A 21,944-nucleotide genomic window follows, 5' to 3' on the forward strand; every position below is an offset into this window, starting at 1 on the left:
ATCTCCCCGTTCTTCCTCTCCGTGACACAATCGTGGGCACCCAGCGGACATAGAGTCCGCAAGACCCGCAGTCACGGAGACCTCAGCGGCGCGCACGCGACACCGCTTCTTAAAAGGGACGTACCGGTATGCCCTTTTGCCTGCCAGTGCCATTCTGCCGACGGAATTCGGCGTGCGCTGGTCGGCAAGTGGTTAACGAATTAAAAAAAATTTGTATAATGTGAAAGATGTTATGCCAAGTAAATAGATACCAAACATATCATGGTTTAAAATTGCATCTGACTGTGGAATAGCGACAAACTATGGTACTTAAAATTCTCCATAGGCGACGATTTAAACGCCTTTACAGGTTACCAGTTTAGAGTTAGAGCTCTGTTAAGAGAGCGTCTAGGCGCACGGAGACCCTAAAATCAAATTGAGATTTCCAATAGAACGTTAAGAAAGGAGCCTAGGGTGCCCAATATGAAAGAGGTAAAGTAAAACAGAGAAAGACTGTAGAGGGGGTAACCCTCCAGATGGGGAAGGAAAAAGAGCATACAAAATCCATGTTTTTTGCAGGATTCCTATTCTTCATAAGATTATCCATAGGCTTGGATAAAGAGGAAGGTTTTTAAACACTTCCTGAAACTCAGGAGGGAGGGTAAAGACCTTAGCGACACTGGAAGGGAGTTCCACAGCTCATTGCCCTTTGTAACCAGGCGTTCACCGTTTACATATGCGTTTGCATTTGTGTGCAATTGTGGGGGTGCTTTAAATTTTTTTTTTATTATTATTTATTTTATAAAAAAAAATTTTTTTGGATTAACTTTATTGCTATCGCAAGGGATGAACAACATCCCTTGTGACAGCATGGGCTGTGAAAGGTCCTCTTTGTGGAGAGATCTGGGGTCCATTAGACCCCAAATCTCTCCTCTGGCCTCCAAAACAGCCGATCAGACACAGATCAGTCTGATCGGCTGCTTACAGCCAGGTAAACAAAGAGGCGGAACCAAAAGTGACTACATACTCGTCGCTCCCGGTTTCCGGGGTCAGTTCCTGTCTGTTCTGTGTAGCCATCGCCACTGGAAGTATACGAAAAGATCCGGACAGCCGCACACCGAGAAAAAAATGCAAGTGTCTTTATTGTAAAATCGGGATCATAGAGCATACAGGACACTGTAGCGAAAAAGTACAGACAAAACAGCTAACGCATTTCGCACTTATGCCAAGTGCTTACTCATAGCTATGAGTAAAGACACTTACATTTTTTTCTCGGTGTGCGGCTGTCCGGATCTTTTTGTATACTTCCTGCCTGGCTCAGCATTAGCCAGCACCTGGGGCTCTCTTTGGAGGCAATCATCTCGTTCCCACCTGGCTTGAATCCATACCTGTGCGGTGAAGCCTCTCTCGCTACATTTGGATCTCTGGACTTTAGCCATCGCCGCTGGTCGCATCACTCCCGGGCTTGTGATTGGATGGCAGAGCCCAGCACAGGTGGCAGCAGCAGGAAGGACCTCATTCCGCCACCCGCAGCATATGATTGTGTGGCTGTTTAGCCGCTCAAATCACTTCTGCTAAAAAAAAAAGAATCGCTGGCTGAAAAATTCAATACCGGGATGATGCCTGTAGGTGCAGGCATCATCCTGGTATAACTACTTTAACCTGAGGACGTCCATGGATGTCCTATGGGAGGGAAGTAGTTCAGGTAGCACTTTTAATAATTAAAGTGGAAGCTTAGTCAATGTCCAACTATGGCTAAACCTACTCCCAGTCCCATTCTACCTAACCCTGTAAAGAAAAAAAAAAAAAAAAAAAAAAAAAAAAAAAATTTGTATACTTACCTATTCTGAGGGCGCTCCGGTCCAGGCCCATGAACAGAATTCAGCGGCAAATCAGTGTAGAGGAGGGGTAGCTGACAAGGATACCCCATAGTAAGTCTATGGGTCACGTCATCTCGCAGGCATTTGAAGCTGCTTTCGGCAATCTATTCTCTACAGAGAAGCTGTCACTGGAGAGATCATGTGACTGGACCAGAGAAACTTCAGAATAGGCAAGTGTACAGATCTCTTTACAGGGCTAGGTAAAATAGGCTTAGAGCACTGGTGGGGGTAGGTTTAGCCTTATACTTTGGCTAAGCTTCCACTTTAAAAATTGATTGGGGATATCTTGCAGATTTTAAACAGCAAACACAAAAGGGGACATGTACCTTCAGATCTTTTCATTTGAGCTCTTGTGGTTTTACCCACATTTTGATCAATATTTCTGGTTCCAGAGACTCAAAGCATATGCGACTCCGCCATAGATGCCCGTGATGCACCACAAACTGGAGGCCAATGAGTGGTCCAGTTAACACAACAATAGAAAATCCAGTGACTACAGATCAGTCTCACCTCAAACCGAGATAGGAAGTCCTGCAAGTTAGAATATTTTTGCAGGCAGTTGAGGTCCAACATTCTGTGTTGATCTAGGACATCATACATCAGAAAGTCCACAAATGTGAGCTTGGGAGAGAAAAAAAAAAAAAAAATTATATATAATATATATATATATATATATATATATATATATATATATATATTATATACACACACACACACACACACACACACACACACACACACACACACGGTTCTAAAAATAAAGAATGACTACAAACAGCTGTATTAACTACTTTAAAATTAAAATACTACAGAACATTTACCTTGTCCCCAGCAAACCAATGTCTGTCCCCTAGAAAGTGGGAGAATCTTCCCAGTGCAACTGGTAGTTTTTCAAGATATGGGCCTTTCAGAACTTCCTGGAACAAATACATTTTTTTGGTTTACAAACTATTTTTATTTCGTAGTAAAGAGAAAGACATACAATTGGATACAACACATAGCCATGTACACATTATCTTATATCATCTCATATTCAAGCTGACATGGGCCACAAAACAAGTCACAGATGGTTACATACAGCATTTATAACGTTATCCATGTCAGGTATCTGGCAACTAGCATATATGCATAAGAGAAAATTGAAGAGGGATAACAAATACAAAATCATAGGGAAGGGGAATACCGACACTCCAGCTGTAAAGTAAATTATGTATGTATGCCAAAACAAACCAGAACCTTGAAAACCATGATGACCAGGAGGCCCATTTCCTTTCAAATATCGGCATAGCGTCCATCATCGTGTGGGGGATTCATTACATAAGATGAATTGCTTCCATGCATCTTAAAACTTATTCCCAGGGGACTACTGGCAGGTGCCAATGCAGCGCTATTGCCCAGTGTACGGCACTGAATAGCGTGTGGGCGAGGGGGGGGGGGGGGGGGGGTTAGCCTCTGGGAGTTCTGTGAAAAAGAGGCACATCTGATAAGTCAGGGTATGGCGATTCCCAGTGATTTGAGCAACCTTGGTAGCCATCTTCTGCCATAGGGGCAGAAGAACTCTACAGCTCCAAATTATGTGGAGATGTGTGCCTCTATCGGGGCAACCTCTAAAGCAGTTCCCTGGGACCAAGGGGGAAAATCTATTCAGTCTGGAAGGTGTATAGTTCCATCTGGTGTGGAGTTTTACCACTGTCTCCTTTACTGCCATAGATTTTGTACATTTGTGCATATTTGACACCATATCTAACCAATCCTCAGGAGCTATCTCTAGACCCATTTCAGCTTCCAAATTGAGCATTGCAGGTGATTTTAATGGGGAGGTTTTGTTCATTTAGATACATGGTTCAGACAGTGCCGGCAGCTCTGGAGGAGAACCTACACGTGTTCAAAAGCATTGGTGGTATTTGTCGCCCCCTGTGGTAGTGAGTGGAATAGAAGTGTCTTATCTTATTATAAAAATATTTACAGAACTCTGTTCTAGGTAGGGAAGATTTGTCTTGCAGAAAGGTGAAAGAGCTAAAAGGTGGTTCTTGGGTCAGGGCATCTAGAGTGGTTAAGCCACTCTGTGTGCAGTGGGAGAAATCTTGGATAGAGTGGAATGCCGAAGAGAATCTGGGGTCGCCTAGAAATTAGGCTAAGCGAGGATTGTGGGGTGTCAGCGAGTACGACGATTTATATAGAGACCACAACTGCAACGATTGGCCCACTACTTTAATCAATGGTGTCAGATCTTTGGACCTAATTTGGTTTAACCAAAGGAGACTTGGGAGGTCATGGGTCCACCGAGGCACGTACAAATTGGAGCCAGGGGGGGGCGTGCCACTGAGCCAATTGCGCCACTCTGGCAGAAGCATAGTAAAGCCAGGAATAAATTCAAATTTAACCAGATGTGGCTGTAACAATTAGCAGACAGACCAGCCAAGTCAATAAGCTGCATGAGTTATTTTGGCATTTTACCTCATGATAAAATTGTCATAAATTTTGTTCCTAAATATTGCATAGGTTTGCAGCACTTTTTTCATACGATTTAGTTATTTGACCACTAACAGGCTATATACAATAATTTATCATAAACTGGTATCCTCATGTTGTGCTATCTATATGCATCTTGAACAGTTCATTTTTATCTGCTCTCCAATATCCACTACAAATCTCACTCAAACTAACACCATAAAAAATTAAAGTACGTGTAAACCATAAAATTACATTGAGTTTGTTGACGTTTGCACTGGACATCATAAACAATTGCTACGGTTTTTAAATAAAAGCTGGATCTTTGATTTACTTGTATAATCAATTTCTTAGAGCACATCATGGGATGCAGAGCAGCTTCAGTAACCCTTACAATCAGGGTTATGTACCACCTATAGGTGATTGGACACTGACAAAAAAAAAAAAAAAAAAAAAAAAAAAAACACAGGAAGTCCCCTCCTAGGCATTACCCCTCCATTGCAGTAAGGACTTCCAGGGGTCTCAAACTGGCGGCCCTCCAGCTGTTGGGAAACTACAAGTCCCATGAGGCATTGCAAGACTGACAGTTACAAGCATGACTCCCACAGGCAGAGGCATGATGGGTCTTGTAGTTTCGCAACAGCTGGAGGGCCGCCAGTTTGAGACCTGTGTTAGACTATACCACAGAGGGTGGGATCTTGGTGCCCTATGATGTACTCCTAGAAACAGATTGTACAGGCAAGTCAAAAATCCAACTCTCTATGGTAGCTCATGGGATACAGAGCATCTTAGGTAAACCTTACAATCAGGGATGTCACAAAGCACTTAAAATGAGAGGAGCTCCAGTAGAAGTGCTATAGTCTCTACGTGACCCCAAGTGGCAAAAAATAAAAAATATGTAATGATGAAATTAAGTCCTGTCCAGGAATGTCTGATGGGATATAAAAATAGACTAAAGGGATAATACCTTCTCCATTCAAACCCCTAAACTTTGAGTTGCCCCAAATAAAAAAATAACCACAGTCTATGGGGTCAGAAATGGAGTCTGTATATTCTGCCCAAAGAAGGGTTAAAACACTAGGGCACAACACCATGCAGCTCCATCAGCCAGCGGGTACACTGGAAGCTGTAGAGACATAAAAGAAAAAGCAGAGAGCACCGGCTCCTTGTACAATACAGTTTTATTGAACGGCTAAACAAATTTTAAAAACAGGTTGCACTCACAAGGGTTGTGTAAAACAAAGCATTCATGTGGATAGTCACAGCCAGCATACAGGATGTAATCCTCCGAACGGTGGGAGAGCAAAGGCTGAGGACAGAAGAGATTCAGCCAGCAGCAGACAGGCTGCATGCGAGCCTTCCTTCCGGCCAGGGAGTCCAAATCCATGGTGAGGCTGGTCCTGCCTCCACGATCACGTGACGCTGAGCTGTGCCAGCTGACAAGGGATGTTCTGGAGTTGCTATGACAATGCGTTTCAGAGGGCGTGGCCCCCCTTCTTCAGGTTGCATTGTCATAGCAACCCCAGAGCGTCTCTTGTCAGCTGGCACAGCTCCGAGTCATGTGATTGTGGACTGAGGTTTTGCACTCAGAATTTTAGGCCCAGGAACAGTGAAAGAAAAGCAGTGGGTCCCAGACCTGTGCTTTTGCTTTTCTTCCAAAGTGGTAAACAAGAGCTCTTGCTGTCCAAATGTTTTGTGGATGAACTTCTCCAGATTAGGCTCAAATACACATTTCCTGTGAAGGGGAAAGCTTGCCAGCAACTTCTTTAAGGCTGGGTTCACACTTATGCGAATTGGATGCGGATTTCGCCGCATCCAATTTGCATGACAGGAGATTGTGACCGGCTCTCAATGTAGCAGTTTCAAACATCTCTGGGGTAGCCGCCTTAAAAAAACCAATAATAAATAATAAGGAATGTCATCCACCGGGTATGAGGTTCTTGATAGAAGAAATAGCTGCAGCTACCAAGGGCATACTTCACGTATAAGGAGCTCAACACCTTGTCAGGGTGAGCCCAGTCCGTGTACACATCTTTATTGTGAAGAGGTGTTGGAAGGACTGAGGATCTTGTGGTTGCCCTCATGATCCATAAGATGGAACCTTCTGAGAAGACGACTCAGGAAGCCAGATTATTCGCAGAATCTTCAAAGTCTGGGTAAATCCTGCCCCCAGGGTTCCTCAGGTTCAGAGTCCTCAGAAAAGGAATATTCTGCCCTCCGGTATAAAATCTTTTGCTTCACCCTTCACAAGGTTCCCCCTCCGTTAAAAACAACCGTTCTGGCCCAAATCGAGTGAGTATCTCGGAGTCGTTAAAACCCAGCCACAGCAGAAGCCAAATCCTTCAAGGAAAAAAGGAGGAAGGTGCCCTGGAGGCAGCGAAAGTAACCGATAGGGTAAGGATGTCTGAGCTGCAAGGGTACCTGGGACCCATCCCCCCTGCGTCAACTCATCTCTGCCATTTGTAAGTCATATGTCCTGCTGACTCTAGCACGGGACCCTCACTAGTATATCTATCCCATTCAGCCAAGAGGGCACTGTATGAACAAGAGCGCTGGTTAACCTGAGAGAGTCTCCCCTAATTTTGCCAGTGCCCCCACCCCAAAAGAAGGACTGCTTACTTAGCCCCAGGAGGAAGCCACTTGTTGTACCCAGTCGATGCAGAGTCAAAGCAGTGCAGATGTAGAGAAGTCCAACCCATATGTATGATTATAAGTCAGTATTACATTGAATATCCCTGTATGTTAAGCAACTTTGTTTCTGCATTTTGGTATCCTCAGACTCCCAGGCCGGCACTCATCACCACAGACCATCTACAATAAATATCCTGTAAAGCTGTCCCCCACACCACAAGTGACAAGCAGAACATCCCCACATCACCTGATCCCGGGACCACCATCCTAAAAACTGCCTCCAAGGAAGGGGGTATAGGCAACTAGCTATCCGGATAACAGAAGGGCTACCAGGGGCACTTTCTAATCCAGCCGCAATTAGATGTGCCCAGATGGCCCTCAGGTACTCAATCCCACATGCTGGGATCCACTGCCCTGGACCGGTACAACACCCTAATGAATATGCCAAGCAATATAGCATTGCCCAGGGTTCTGTAAACGCAGGGTCAAATGCCTACGGCATTATTATACAGGATTTATATAGCGCCGACAGTTTACGCAGCGCTTTACAACAGGCTGCCTCAGTGTCATATCCATTCTTCATCTGTTGACCATTCTTCTAAGCGATTATAGCTGAAAGAATGAATCCGGATTGAACCATTCTCAGGATCCCTATTGAAACTGTTGAGAATCAAGTAAAAATCGTACACAGAGCTGCGCAGCAGTGACCATCACCTTCAGATACTGGCAAAAAACTTAAGCCCTTCCTGCAAGGTCCTGCAGGTCATGCCTAGGAGAGGACTTCCTGTTTTTTTTGCCAGTGTCCAATCACCCTGATTGTAGGGATTACCAAAGCTGCTCTGTGTCCCATGATGTACAGTAAAGAAATACAGTTTTCACTACACATGTTATTGCATAATAATGCTGTTAATCTCCTATAGACCAATTCATGTCTATGTGCATGCACTCCAGAGATGGCTACTGATGATAATAGTAGATCATGCTTGCCTAAAGTGTTTAACAATCCCTTTTTATTTGTTCCATGTTCCCATTCATGTAGCATCAAAATTATAAAATTAATGCTTACTTTTTTCACTCCTTTTTAGTTTTATCCTGCTATGTAGAGTGAACGTGTCAAACCCAGACTATGAAAAACCCTTATTACATTTTTTTTTTTTGTGTAGAGTGAAATATACCTGGTTCATCCTGCCTCCATTTGTCCCTCCCATCTTCTGTGTCCCCATTACAGCCTGAGACTGTGCAGACTAGCTGTTATCTACTGAGCATGTTTCCAGTTCCCTTTTAAGCTTATGTCCTCCTTTTCCTTATCTGTGCAGCCCAGATGTCACACGTGGGCGTGTACACAGAGGTGAATGACTCTCCCCCCCCCCCCCTCCTCCTTCATGTCCTCCTATTGCAAACACTATGAGGGCAGGATATGTTATGCTGATTTATTACATTCACAAAAAAAAAAAAAAAAAAAAAACGCTTAGTTTTAATGTAAATCAGTATTTATTACATCAGTGTGCCGACAGATCTCATCAGTTATAAGCTACATTTGGCACTGTCTATAATCATACAGGGCTAAAAGTCTCAGTGTGGGTTCCACGTTGTATGCCAATAAGAGGATGTACTTCTTTTGCAAAGATAAAACAGCTTTCCATTAATTCTACACAGGCTTACCTCACTCTCTTCAGAGCTGTTTAAACAGACTGGACAGACTTTAGGTCATGACATGGGAAGAAGTTGACCAGCTCAACTCATTAGCACACAGCCTGCATCATCTACCCTCAGCTGGTGAACTCCTTCCTGTGTCATGACCTAAAGTCTGTCCAGGAAGTAAGGCAGAAGTAATAAAGCGGTATGTTTAAACAGCTATGAAGAGTGAGATAAGTCTGTAGAATTAATGGAAAGTGGTTTTATCTTTGCAAAAGAAGTCAATACATTCTTGAATTGACCATAAAGGCTTTAGCACTGTTCTCAGATAAACCTTATCATTTCAGTTATTTAATAACTATAGAATAGCTTTACTGCTGATAAGCTTTACCAGCGTCCTCAGATAAACCTTACAGCTTTAGGTAAATGATGGTCTGGGGTAAAACACTTGAATGACATCTACAGTCAGGTCCATAAATATTGGGACATCGACACACATCTAATCTTTTATTGGATTTGAAACGAAATGAACAAGATGTGCTTTAACTGCAGACTTTCAGCTTTAATTTGAGGTATTTACAACCAAATGAGGTGAACGGTGTAGGAATTACAACAGTTTGTATATGTGCCTCCGACTTTAAGGGACCAAAAGTAATGGGACAATTGGCTGCTCAGCTGTTCCATGGCCAGGTGTGTGTTATTCCCTAATTATCCCATTTACAAGGAGCTCATTTCAAGTGTGCTTTTTGCATTTGGAATCTGTTGCTGTCAACTCTCAATAGGAGATCCAAAGAGCTGTCACTATCAGTGAAGCAAGCCATCATTAGGCTGAAAAAAAAAAAAAAAAAAAAAAAAAAAATCTCAGAGAGATAGCAAAAACATTAGGTGTGGCCAAATCAACTGTTTGGAACATTCTTAAAAAGAATGCACCGGTGAGCTCAGCAACACCAAAAGACCCGGAAGACCACGGAAAACAATTGTGGTAGATGACCGAAGAATTTTCCCCAGTGAAGAAAACACCCTTCACAACAGTTGGCCAGATCAAGAACACTCTCCAGGAGGTAGGTGTATGTGTGTCAAAGTCATCAATCAAGAGAAGACTTCACCAGAGTGAATACAGAGGGTTCACCACAAGATGTAAACCATTGGTGAGCCTCAAAAACAGGAAGGCCAGATTAGAGTTTGCCAAACAACATCTAAAAAGCCTTCACAGTTCTGGAACATCCCATGGACAGATGAGACCAAGATCAACTTGTACCAGAGTGATGGGAAGAGAAGAGTATGGAGAAGGAAAGGAACTGCTCATGATCCAAAGCATACCACCTCATTAGTGAAGCATGGTGGTGGTAGTGTCATGGCGTGGGCATGTATGGCTGCCAATAGAACTTGTTCTCTTGTATTTATGGATGATGTGACTGCTGACAAAAGCAGCAGGATGAATTCTGAAGTGTTTTGGGCAATATTATCTGCTCATGTTCAGCAAAATGCTTCAGAACTCATTGGACGGCCCTTCACAGTGCAGATGGGCAATGACCCGAAGCATACTGCTAAAGCAACCAAAGAGTTTAAGGGAAAGCAGTGGAATGTTATTCAATGGCCAAGTCAATCACCTGACCTGAATCCAATTGGGCATGCATTTCACTTGCTGAAGACAAAACTGAAGGGAAAATGTCCCAAGAACAAGCAGGAACTGAAGACAGTTGCAGTAGAGGCCTGGCAGAGCATCACCAGGGATGAAACCCAGCGTCTGGTGATGTCTATGCGTTCCAGACTTCAGGCTGTAATTGACTGCATAGGATTTGCAACCAAGTATTAAAAAGTGAAAGTTTGATGGATGATTGTTAATCTGTCCCATTACTTTTGGTCCCTTAAAAAGTGGGAGGCACATGTACAAACCGTTGTAATTCCTACACCGTTCACCTGATTTGGATGTAAAATACCCTCAAATTAAAGCTGAAAGTCTGCAGTTAAAGCACATCTTTTTTGTTTCATTTCAAATCAATTGTGGTGGTGTATAGAGCCAAAAAAATTAGAATTGTGTCGATGTCCCAATATTTATGGACCCGACTGTACATGCAAGTTAAACTGGATGGACTGATGTCTTAATTCAACCTTACCAACTAACCTAACTGTAGCAAGCAAGCAGTTATCAGATTGCTAACGTCAGTTCAGGGTGGTTTCAGATTGGTTGCTATGAATTGCACATTACCATTGTTATCGGTCTTTTAAATTATGACGATCGAAACAGTGTAAAGGCGGCCATACGTGGATAGAAATTCAGCAGGGTCTGGACAAATTTTGATCCATGTATGGGCAGACTTCGATGTACTGTTCAACTTCTGTACAACCAGCCTGTCGGGTTTTTCTCAAACGATCAGTGCTGTAGGCTATAGCTGGGAGCACTGATCATTGTATTCTGATGACAGGGTCTCCTCACTGTCAGAATACAATAACTCAGTGGGAGCGATTCCCCCATCCACAAGTGTGTGAATGGGGTTATAGACTTTTTTGTTCAACCCACTGGTTGAATAAAAATAAAAAATAAAGTAGATTACCGAATGCCTTGCCTTAGACTAATAACATTGTCCAATTAGGTAATTAGCATAATCCAAAAATGATTAGAACACATCTGTTCCTATAAAAACTGCATGTGAGTTTAATATAAGAATTATACTGTAACTTTGTACAAGTCCAAAATTGTGTGTGTCCCTTGTACACAAGTAAATTAGCTGAACATTAATAATTTTTCTGTAGATTTCACCTACAAATTGTGAGTTGTAGGTAATAGCCACAAGTCCCATTCGGAAATCCATTGCTTGGTTTTCAATGAGTGATACATTGTTCTTTTCACTTTCTGATTCTCCAGCTGCAAGACAGTGGTAAGACAAAAAAAAAAATAATTCTATTTTAAAAGTTCCTGCATTCATTCACGCAAGTTCACATATTAATTTATGGCATTCTAGAAGCAACTGCATTTTGCACATTGTTTTTCACACTGCTATATTTCAAGGTGGTTTAAGCCGGCCACACAAGTTGCAGTAAAAAGGAAGAGAAAAGAAAAAAAAAAAAAAAAAAACGCTCAATTTCCCCATCAACACAGACCTATTATACTCTCTCAGCAGGGGGAACAATCCCGACTGGGAGAACACACACACACACACACACACTTTACTGCTAGCTGCTATAGCCCCATAAACATTCTGACAAGCTGGTTGTACCCATGTTGATCTATCGATCAACTTGGGTACAATCAGCCTACCCATACATGGTTCGGATCTCGCCGGTCACTGCTAAACCAGAAAAAATTTGAACAGTCTGTGGCTGGCTTTAAGTTCTGCAGTACGGTGGCTAGAGAGAAACTGTAGGATAGCTCCATTGTCTTGTCCCTACAATCCATGTGAAAATAGGGTTCTTGGCTTACCAATAAAATCCATTTGAGAACAATAAAGGGACACAGGAACTTTAGCCTTTACCATGCAGTTACCTACAGGTGATTAAACGCTGGCAAAAAAAAAAGGAAAAAGGAGGAAGAAAGATGCAGGCACATTCTCTAAATATCCCCTCCTACTCTCAGCTAGCCTTGGTTTTGCGACAAGCAATGGCTAGATCTTAGGGATAGAGGAGGTCGACCCGAGTTCCGCATTATACTTAGAGAAACAGATTTTACTGGCAACTAAAAAGAAAAAAAAAAAAAAAAAACACACAACACACCTTTCTTTGTCATACAGTACGGGACACAGGGTCTTTAGTCTTAACCATGGGATCCTAAGCAGTACAAACTGAGGGGTGGGTAACACAACAACCATCAATGAGCCCAAGTAACAAGGGGTCAAGAAGGCCTCAAAAGAACCTAGAGAGCTGTCTGTAGTCACTTATGCCCAAATCCGGAATCAAAAGAGGCTTGTACATCCACCTGGTAGAATTTAAAGTGGTTGTAAAGCCTAAACATTTTTTACCTTAAAGGGGTTGTAAAGGTAAATTTTTTTTTCTTTAAAAATAACAAAACATGTTATACTTACCTTCACTGTGCAGCTCGTTCTGCACAGAGTGGCCCCGAACCTGCTCTTCTGGGGTCCCTCGGCGGCTGTCTCAGCTCCTCCCCGCAATAACTAACCACCTTAATGCGAGCTCCCTCGCATGGTGGTTAGTTATTGCGGGCGCGCTCCCGTGATACAGCCGGCGGCTATAGCCGCTCGCTGTATCACTCGGCCCCGCCCCCGGCACGCCACGTCATTGGATGTGATTGACAGCAGCGCGAGCCAATGGCTGCGCTGCTTTAAATCCATCCACTATAGCCAATCAGCGACCAGGCTGATCGGCTGAATGGAGGTCGGGAACGAGCGGCCGAGTTTCGAGGTATCAGGTAAGTAAAACGGGGGGGGCTGGGGGCGGCGGTATTATCAAAAGTTTTTTCACCTTAATGCATAGAATGCATTAAGGTGAAAAAATGTATACCTTTACAACCCCTTTAATGCAAACCCTGCATTAAGGTAAAAAAAGTTTAGGCATCGCATCCCCCCCCCCCTTTTTACTTACCTGAGCCCTCATTCGATCCAGCGCCGTGCATGTCTGCACCTCTACCCCCCCGCCCCCCCCCCCCCCCTCACTGGGACCCAAAAAGGAGGTATGCGGCTGCTCTGCAATCACTTTAAACATGTCAACAAATAGACCAGGGGGCAGCCTTGAAAATCTGAGACACAGAAGATACTGAAAAGCCCATGAAGCACTCACAGATCTGATAGAGTGTGCCTTAACAGGGTAGGGAGGAACACCATTCTTCAGACCAAAAGCACAGATAATGACTTGTATAATCCACCTAGCAATGGTGGCGTGAGAAGAAGGGAGCCTCCTGCGGGAAACCTCTAGAACACAGAGAAAATCCAATTGCTTAAAACAGGCTGTAGTCGAAAGATTAACAGTGTGTACTATATCAAGGCAGTGGACAAGTGGGAAGTTTTGAAGCAGGACATAAGGAGGGAGGAACAAACCATGGTTGGTGGAAGGATGAGACTACCTTGAGGAAAGAGGCTCTAGGCCTTGGGACTGCCTTGTCTTTGTGCAACACTATAAAAGGCTTTACAGGATAAGGCCACTAACTCAGAAACCCTGAGCAAAGGTGATAGCAATTAGAAAAGCCACCTTGTGGGTAAGATCGGATAAAGGAATATCCCTAAAATGTTTGAAGGGTGGCTTCTGAAGACCCAAAAGAATCAGGTCAAAGTACTATGGAGACACAGGGGAGTATACAGGAGTAGAGATGCATGTAACAACTTGCACAAAGGCCTTAACCGCTTGACCTCTGGAAGATTTACCCCCTTTCAAGACCAGGCCATTTTTTGCAATATGGCACGGTGTTAATTTACCTGACAATTGTGCGGCTGTGCGACGCTGTACCCAAAATAAAATGTCTGTCCCTTTTCCCACAAATAGAGCTTTCTTTTGGTGGTATTTGATCACCACTGCGTTTTTAGATTTTTTGTGCTATAAACAAAAAACAAACAATTAAAAAATAAATAATCTAATTTTCTCATAAGTTAGGCCAATATGTATTCGGCTATATATCGTTGGTAAAAAAAAAAAAAATCCTAATAGGCATATATGGCTTGATTTTCACAAAAGTTATAGTGTCTACAAACTATGGGATATATATATTTTTTTACTAGTAATGGCATCGATCACCGACTTATAGTGGGACTGTGATATTGTGGCGGACAAATCAGACAGACACTTTTTGGGGACCAGTGACACTAATACAAGTGATCAGTGCTAAAAATGTGCACTGTCACTGTACTAATGACATTGAATGAAAAAGGGGTTAACATCAGGGGTGATCAAAGGGTTAACTGTGTGCCTAACAATGTGTTTTCTCACTGTGGGGGAGGTGCTTTTACTATGGGAAGGCATTTATCAATGTTCCTGTGCAGCAGGAACAGGAATCAATGCCTTACCTACTGACAAAATGGCAATCTGCCTGGTTTACATAGGCAGATTGTGGTTCTGGCTCTCTGCCTAATGATCAGCGGGTACCGGTGGACAGAGTCCGTGGTACCCACAGATCATCTTCCGCTGTGTCAAATCACAGTGGCAGCAGGTAGACGGTGGCACACATGGGCGCCCCAGACCTGGAAGTGCAGGATCATGAACTAGGTACGTGATCCTGAGCAGGAGAGCCGCCTTGCCACCGTATATGTACAGTATACAGTCGGCAAGCAGTTAATAAAAGGGATAAGAGGTCAATGGCTAGAAGAGAATGGCCAAGGCTGAAATCTGTCCTGAAAATACTCAAAGCCAGATGCTGATCCAGACCAAACTGGAGGAAGGGAAAGATGGAGCATGGAATGAAATTTCCTTGCCACCGCCCCAAGCTAAACCATGGAAATTGACTTTTTGGGAAGTCAATTTCCTAGAATTCAAGAGCATTGGGATGACGGAGTCTGACAGGCCCGTCTTATGACCTTGGCTTCAACAGCCATGCTGTCAAAGCCAGAGACCGAGAAGTAAGATGGTGCAATAGCCCATAGAACAGATGACCCAGACAATCCAATGGGCCCACAGAGAGTCTGTCAGGAGTCTAATCAACAACCACCACCATTAGCGCTGATCCAAAAGACCTCAACTGGATACAAAAGTCCTGTATTTAGACTTCAGTCACTAAGATGCTGCCACTCTCCTGATAATCCACTGGGTTGTGGACATGTACCTACTGGAAGAGACAGAACAAGAGAGCGCACATCCGCCTTAGTGTAATAACGTTTATTCAGACAGGAATGAAAAACACTTGCAGCTGATGCCCTTTTTTTTTTTTTTTTTTTTTTTTAAATGAGAAGAAAAAAAAAAAAAACACAAGAAAACAGCATGTGTATGTGTAAATCCTCCTCTCCTGGGCTGATGTAGAGGGATCACGTCTGGTGTTTGTGTGATCCATCAGCCAGGATAAAACGAACAGACGTATAATAGTTATATGCAGTATGTCCACGTATAGCATTAATCTTACAGTGGTTTAGAACATCTTGTTAATAAGCATGTGGATACACTATAAACCTATGAGATATTTTTATTAAAATGCCTATCGTTAAGCTTGCCATGTTCTCCTTGGACAATTTAGTGCAATAAGAATCACTGAAATGCCCTCAGTCTTGATCCTGTGGAGCAGATGAGAGAGAATCTAGAGATGGAAAGGCATATATTGGACTGAACTGATCCCACAGTATCAGGGCACTCAATGTTCTGCCTAAGAGGATCAAATATGCCTCCTTTTGCATGGCACATCTTCTGGTGCCTCCTTATTGGTTGATGTAGACCATGGTCGTGGCATTGTCTGACTGGAGCCTCATTAGGCACCTCCACTATTGAGGGGCCCAGCGTTGAAATCACCCTCAGTTATAGGATGCTGATGGGAAGAGGATGGCAGAAGGACTTCTTCCAATGACCAAGTCCCCTGTACCGAGAAGCCATTAAGGACTACTCCCCAGGGACATCCTGTCGTGAGAACTAACCAGGTATCTGGAGGAAAGGGCTTCCATGCCTCCAGCGCTAGACTGATTGATTACTTCCACAGGTTGAGGATCCAACCGAGCTCTGCAGAGTCTGCATTGCCCACTAGTTAAGAGGGAGAGGAGGGACTGATCATTCAGCAGGAGATCACCCAACCATGTGAATCCTTTGAGCATAGAGCAGAGCTAGAACTGGGGCAAGCACCTTGGTAAAAACCAAGGGAAATATGGACAGGCCAAAAGGGAAGGGTGAAAAATTAGTAATGTTGATCGCCCACCACAAAACACACAGTATTGATGGGGAGAAATTATGGGAATTTGCAAGTAAGCATCTCAAATCTATACTGAATCCATAAGGTTTCTAGGAAGAAGGGAGGAAATGGCTGACCTGGCAGCTTGCATGTGAAACTTCTTAATCAGTAGGAAATTTAAAACGCCTCCCATTTTGTTTGGGAATTGTAAAAAGGTTTGAGTAGAAGCCTTGAAAGCATTCCTTCCCTTTGGGCTGAATTAAAGCGGAGACTGCAAGCCAGGCCTTCTCACATCAGTGCCTGACCTCACAAATGCGCTTCAGGAAGAATGGTCAAACATTCCCATAGACACTCCTAAACCACCTTGTGGACAGCCTTCCAAGAAGAGTTGAAGCCGTTATAGCTGCAAAGGGTGGGCCAACTGAATACTGAATCCTACGGACTGGGATGCCATTAACGTTCATGTGCGTGTAAAGGCAGGCATCCCAACACTTTTGGCAATATAGTGTAGCTAGTCAGGAAAAAAAAAAAAAAAACAGCACACACCACACACACAAAGTCCATCTAGTGCAACTGATAGAACACTTCTACATACAGCTGATCCAGAGGAAGAGAAAACCATATAAAAAGCATAGTCCAATTAGGTCCTTTGGGGAAAAAGAAATTCCTTCCAGATACCCTGACGGCAATCAGTTATTCTCCACATTAACACCCGCTGGTGTTATTACCTATAAATATTTATATCCAGTAATATTTTGGGCATCTAGTTTTTTTTTTTTTTAAACAATCTACTAAGTGTACATGGTTAGGCTCTTTGGATTTCAAATTGCTCCTAATGGAGATATTCCAATCCCTGTTCCACTTCCTAGACCAGAAGGAGAGAAACTACAAAGCACTCAACAGCTGATACTCACCCAATCCATGCTTGCGAGAAATGTAGCGCAGAATTGTGTTACTCTGTGTAAGCTTAATATCACCATCTATAAGGTACGGCAGCTGTAAAACAGAACGATTTTACAAGTTTCAATCAGCCTGCATTGTAAAATTATTTGCCTGTATATTAAGTTTTGGTGCTGGACATTTGGGTTTAGAGCTTTGGCTGCAAAGATTAAATGTAAATTTAGCTATCTCTCCAAACTATTGCCTACATTCAAACACATTTTTAGTGAAAATTCACTTTACAAATAAACATGCTCAACTTCTCTGGTAAATCTGGGTCACCAAGTATGAGATAATTGCCCATTCGTTTTTCATAAAATCCTTTTTTGTACTTCAGCTCATCCTTTTTAATCACTTCCTGTCTATGTGCACTAGGCTACTGCATATTATTGCACTGCTCCAGCTTCCTGCAACAGTGAACCACGCCCACCCAATGTGTATTAGCATGGCTGCTCGAAGTCTATCAGAAGACAAAGTGACAGGATGATAACACAGGAGCAAAACTGGGTGAGAGTTGTCACCCCATAACAGGAAGTGTCAGTGGGAAACCCAAGACCCCATACAACTTTTGTTGTCCGAATTCCTTTAGATTTACCAAAGTCATGCAGTGCAAGGGCCTGCCTGATTGCATACAAATTGAAATTCTTAAGGTTTGACCTCATATGGTTTTGGTAAATCTGAGGAAAAAAAAAAAAAAAAATCTAAGAAAACTGGATAGTGTGTATCCAGCTTTAGAGGCAGAAACTGCACATTGCTCAAGGAATCTCTAACAACCTTTGGTGGAACCTTAGGGTTCCACTGAACCCTGGCTGGGAAAGGCTGCTCTAAACTATTGGGCCAACACCTGCTTCTTTGCACACCAATCAGTACCATGTCCTGCATCAAAATATTCAGCACAAAAACATCAGTACTGAGAACTTCAACTCTGCAGTTTCCACTCTTTTTGAATAAATGCTCAATCATGTGCATTTTTCTATGATAATGCCCACTACCCCCTTTCCTCTACTTACAATGTCACTTACATTTGGAAAATCCAAACCAAGCTTTTCCTTCTCATCCAGCCACTGACTCTTATCATAGTTTGGTGCTGTGAAAACAAATATTTTTTTTGTTGTTACATGAATTTTATCATTTGTGCATGTCTGGAGCGGTTGCCTATAAATGCCAATGCATTAAAGCTAAATTCCAGTAATTCAGCTGCTTTGTAAAAAACCATTAGGGCACACTATGATTTAAGTCCTGTGAGGTGCATGACACCTCCTGGGCTTATGGGAACAGAGACACTGCACACCGCCAGGTTCAGATAGGAAGAAATGTGAATGGCCTCAGCCTGTTACTCCACCTAAGGCCATGCCATTGACATGTTTCATCCCACCCACCCATCTCTTATTTATACCCGAAGACTTTATAATACTCTCGGAAGACAGTTATCGCTGTATTTTGGGAGCCCCGACACCTATTCTTCAGAGCTATGCATCTTGAACAGGAGTGTAGCAGCAGCTGCTATGCCACCCCTCCCCTCCTCTAACCCAATAACAGAAGCCTCAGTATTATGTGAATACATTTACAAAATGCTAAGGCAGCAGCGGGTATGGGCAGGCATAGCTGCTGTGTGCGTTTTTCTTCTCTCAAATCACCGGAGTGTCTCTCCAGCAGAGCAATAAAAACGGTCATATGTAAATACTAGAAATGAGCCCAGGAAATGTTAAAGCGGTGTTCCGACCAAAATTATACTTTTTGGATAAAAATACCCCTATAATAGTCAAGCTTAATGTATTCTAGTAAAATTAGGCTGTAAACGAAGGTCCGTTTAGTATGTTTGTAGCATTATTTTGTTACTTTATAAACTTCAAGTAGGTTGTGGCAATCTCAAGCGTGGGCATCTGAAGCCAGACTTTCTTCCTGGATCTCTTCCTTGCAGATCTCGCACATGCTCAGTGCAGCACAAGCGGTGTAATAGCTTGCAGGTCAGGTTTCCATAGCAACGGCAGCGTCAGAGGAAGTTCCCTCCCCTTAGCTATGCAAACTTCTTCTCCCTTCCTCGAACCAGCGATGCCCATTGCCTCCTGGGATTGATGACAAACATCTCCCAGGAGGCATTGCAAACCGGAAAAGGAGGAAGTGAAATATACATACAAGAAAAAAAAAAAAAAAATCAAAACACAGTAAGTGAATCAGAAAAATAAATAAATGCCAATTCGTTTAGAGTGTACAGATTACTGACGGATGCTGAGTCATCGAAAATGTGGGTGGAACTCCGCTTTAACTTAGTGTGCCTTCACTTTTTACAAAGTGACTAAATTACTAGAATTCAGCTTTAACTCCACTTTTGTTGAGAAAAAAAAAAAAAAACCCCCACACATTCGCATCTGGGTGATCTATGTACATTGCAGGGATTTTAACAAACTTTATGGCAGATTCCGAAGAAATCACAGTTTGTTCCTCTGTGTTCCTGTGCCAGGGGAGTCTAATGGGAGTAGTTTCATAATTATCAACCAGCTGCTGCAGCTGTAGGGCTCTAATGAGGAAAACTGCTGGGTCTGCATTCCTTTAGACATGATTTCCTATTGTGAGTGAGTACCTTACCAAAAAAACTGAGTTACTTATTGGCAACATCCTTTTCCAGGAGTCTTTCAGGACAGCACCATAGAGAGACACTGGCTCTTCCCCTCTTAGGAAACAACGCCTTTCAATTCAATATTTAAATCTCACCAGCCTCTCAGTTCTTCAAGAGTGCCTCCGACCAGCTGGGGAGACACAATAATACGTCATACAAATCTTTATCTTACCTGATGATCTCATGCGATGAGTTCTCATAGCCAACAATTTGGGTGGGTACCAGTGCTGTCCTGAAAGAGGATGTTACCGGTAAGCAACTCAGTTTTTCCCCATTCATCTTTCAGGACAGCACCATAGGAGAGGATAAACAAGCACCTTACCTTAGGGTGGGCTACTGCCTGCAGCACTTTACGCCCAAAGGCCTGGTTTTTGGCTGACAGTGTAGTGCTTCAAAAACATGGCAAAACTGCACACCCCCCGATTACATAAGTCTGACTAATGGCCAACCTTAACCATCTGGCCATCATACATTTAGAGGCTGTGGATCCTTTCCTAGCCCTTGAAAATAACACAAAAAAAGGAATCGAATTTCCTAAACTGTTTTGTACTAAGTACTGAAGAAAGTACCTTCTAACGTCCGATTTGTGAAAAATATGTTCCCGTTCCCTCACAGGATTCAAACAGAAGGTAGTTAAAACAATTTCTTGACCTCTATGAAAACTAGAGGCCACCTTTGGCAAGAAGGCCGGATCAGTTTTAAAAATCAAACGGTCCGGGAGAACCTGAAAAAAAAGGTGCCCTAATAGAAAGGGCTTAGAGTTCACTCACTCTCCTTGCCGTGGTGATTGCCACCAAAAACAGTTTTTAGGGGGACTAACTTCAATGTACAGGACTCCAAACAGCTCAAAAGAATCCCCTGTAAGGGCCTGTAAAACTAAAGAAAGATCCCACACTGGGAAGGGGGAAATTCTGACTGGTCTCTGTCTGCCTAAGGCTCTGAAAAACCTAGCTATCCAAGGTTCTATTGCTAGTGGCTTTTCCAGGAAAACGCTCAGGACGGACATCTGTCCTTTCAAGGTGCCAAGGGCTAATCCTTTGCTCCTGAGTGCAGAAATTCCAACACTGCTACAGAACAGCGTACATTGAAGGAGCTTTCTGTGCACCAACTATTGAAGCGTTTCCACACCTTTGGGTAGATAGCTTGCGTCTCCCTTTTTCTGCAACTTAGGAAAATCGCCACTAGAAGATCCGAGAAACCCTTGCCCTTCAGCAATTCCTCCTCAGTAGCCACGCTGTGAGGTTCCACCGCTCCACCTGGGGGCAACAGATCGACCCCTGAGAAAGAAGATCCTCCTGGATAGGCAGAATCCAGGGAGTTTCCACCGCCAGACCCATCAAGATGGAGAACCACGGCCTCCTGGGCCAGTGTGGTGCGATCAGAGGGGTTGTGTCTTCCGACTGTAACTTTATCAGAACTGCTGGAATCAGTACAGGAAGGGAAGGGGGAAGGCATAATACTTTGAGAAACGCCAGCTCTGAGCCAGTGCATCCACCCCGGCTGCTCCGCTTCATCTGTTCAGGGAAAAGAACAGGCGCGCTTTTGTGTTCAATAAATAAAAGAAAATCAACCAGCGCAAATAAAACCTAAAAACAGCAGCTGGAACACAGGGTCAAATTATCAAATCCCCAATCGTAACTATATAAAAAAGCAGTGCAGCGCAAAACATTTAAAAACAATACCATATAAATGATAAAAAGTCCATGCTCTTCACATAAAATCTTCACATAAGATGATCAGCAAGCACCACCGAGTGTCCAATAAAGGGAATATAAATTGATAGATAAGGTGACTCAGTGACAACCTCCACCAACGATAATCCTAGCAGCTCACCTCAAGAAATGGACCCCTGAATAAATCAGTCTGGTCTCACAAGCCGTTTGCCTTAAGGGATGAACAAACAGGATCTCAGTAGCACTGGATGGATGCCGGTAACTTGCTAAATCATAAGGACTCTCACCAGCAACTCTGGGTAGCTAGATATCATAAAAAAGGAAGCAATAATATCTAGCGCTCTCCGTAATCTTTATAAAGATTAAAAAAAAAAAAAAAAAAAAAAAAAAAAGTG

General features: G+C 43.1%; 1 protein-coding gene across 2 annotated transcripts in view; it reads right to left on the reverse strand.

Moving 5' to 3' along the window:
* LOC141128541 (glutathione S-transferase Mu 5-like) overlaps positions 1-21,944 on the reverse strand; it is a 63,042-nt gene that overhangs the window by 6,322 nt on the left and 34,776 nt on the right. The window contains exons 3-7 of one of the 2 annotated variants that reach the window (XM_073615887.1): positions 18,282-18,346; positions 17,235-17,316; positions 11,342-11,442; positions 2,681-2,776; positions 2,370-2,480 (exon numbers count right to left, since the gene is read on the reverse strand). In XM_073615887.1, the coding sequence (XP_073471988.1) occupies positions 2,370-2,480; positions 2,681-2,776; positions 11,342-11,442; positions 17,235-17,316; positions 18,282-18,346 (455 nt within the window). Of the gene's footprint in view, positions 1-2,369; positions 2,481-2,680; positions 2,777-11,341; positions 11,443-17,234; positions 17,317-18,269; positions 18,347-21,944 lie in introns of both variants that reach the window. The other variant, XM_073615886.1, reaches the window with a different exon arrangement.

This window comes from Aquarana catesbeiana, linkage group LG02, assembly GCF_042186555.1.
Source record: "Aquarana catesbeiana isolate 2022-GZ linkage group LG02, ASM4218655v1, whole genome shotgun sequence".
Taxonomy (NCBI): Eukaryota; Metazoa; Chordata; class Amphibia; order Anura; family Ranidae; genus Aquarana; species Aquarana catesbeiana.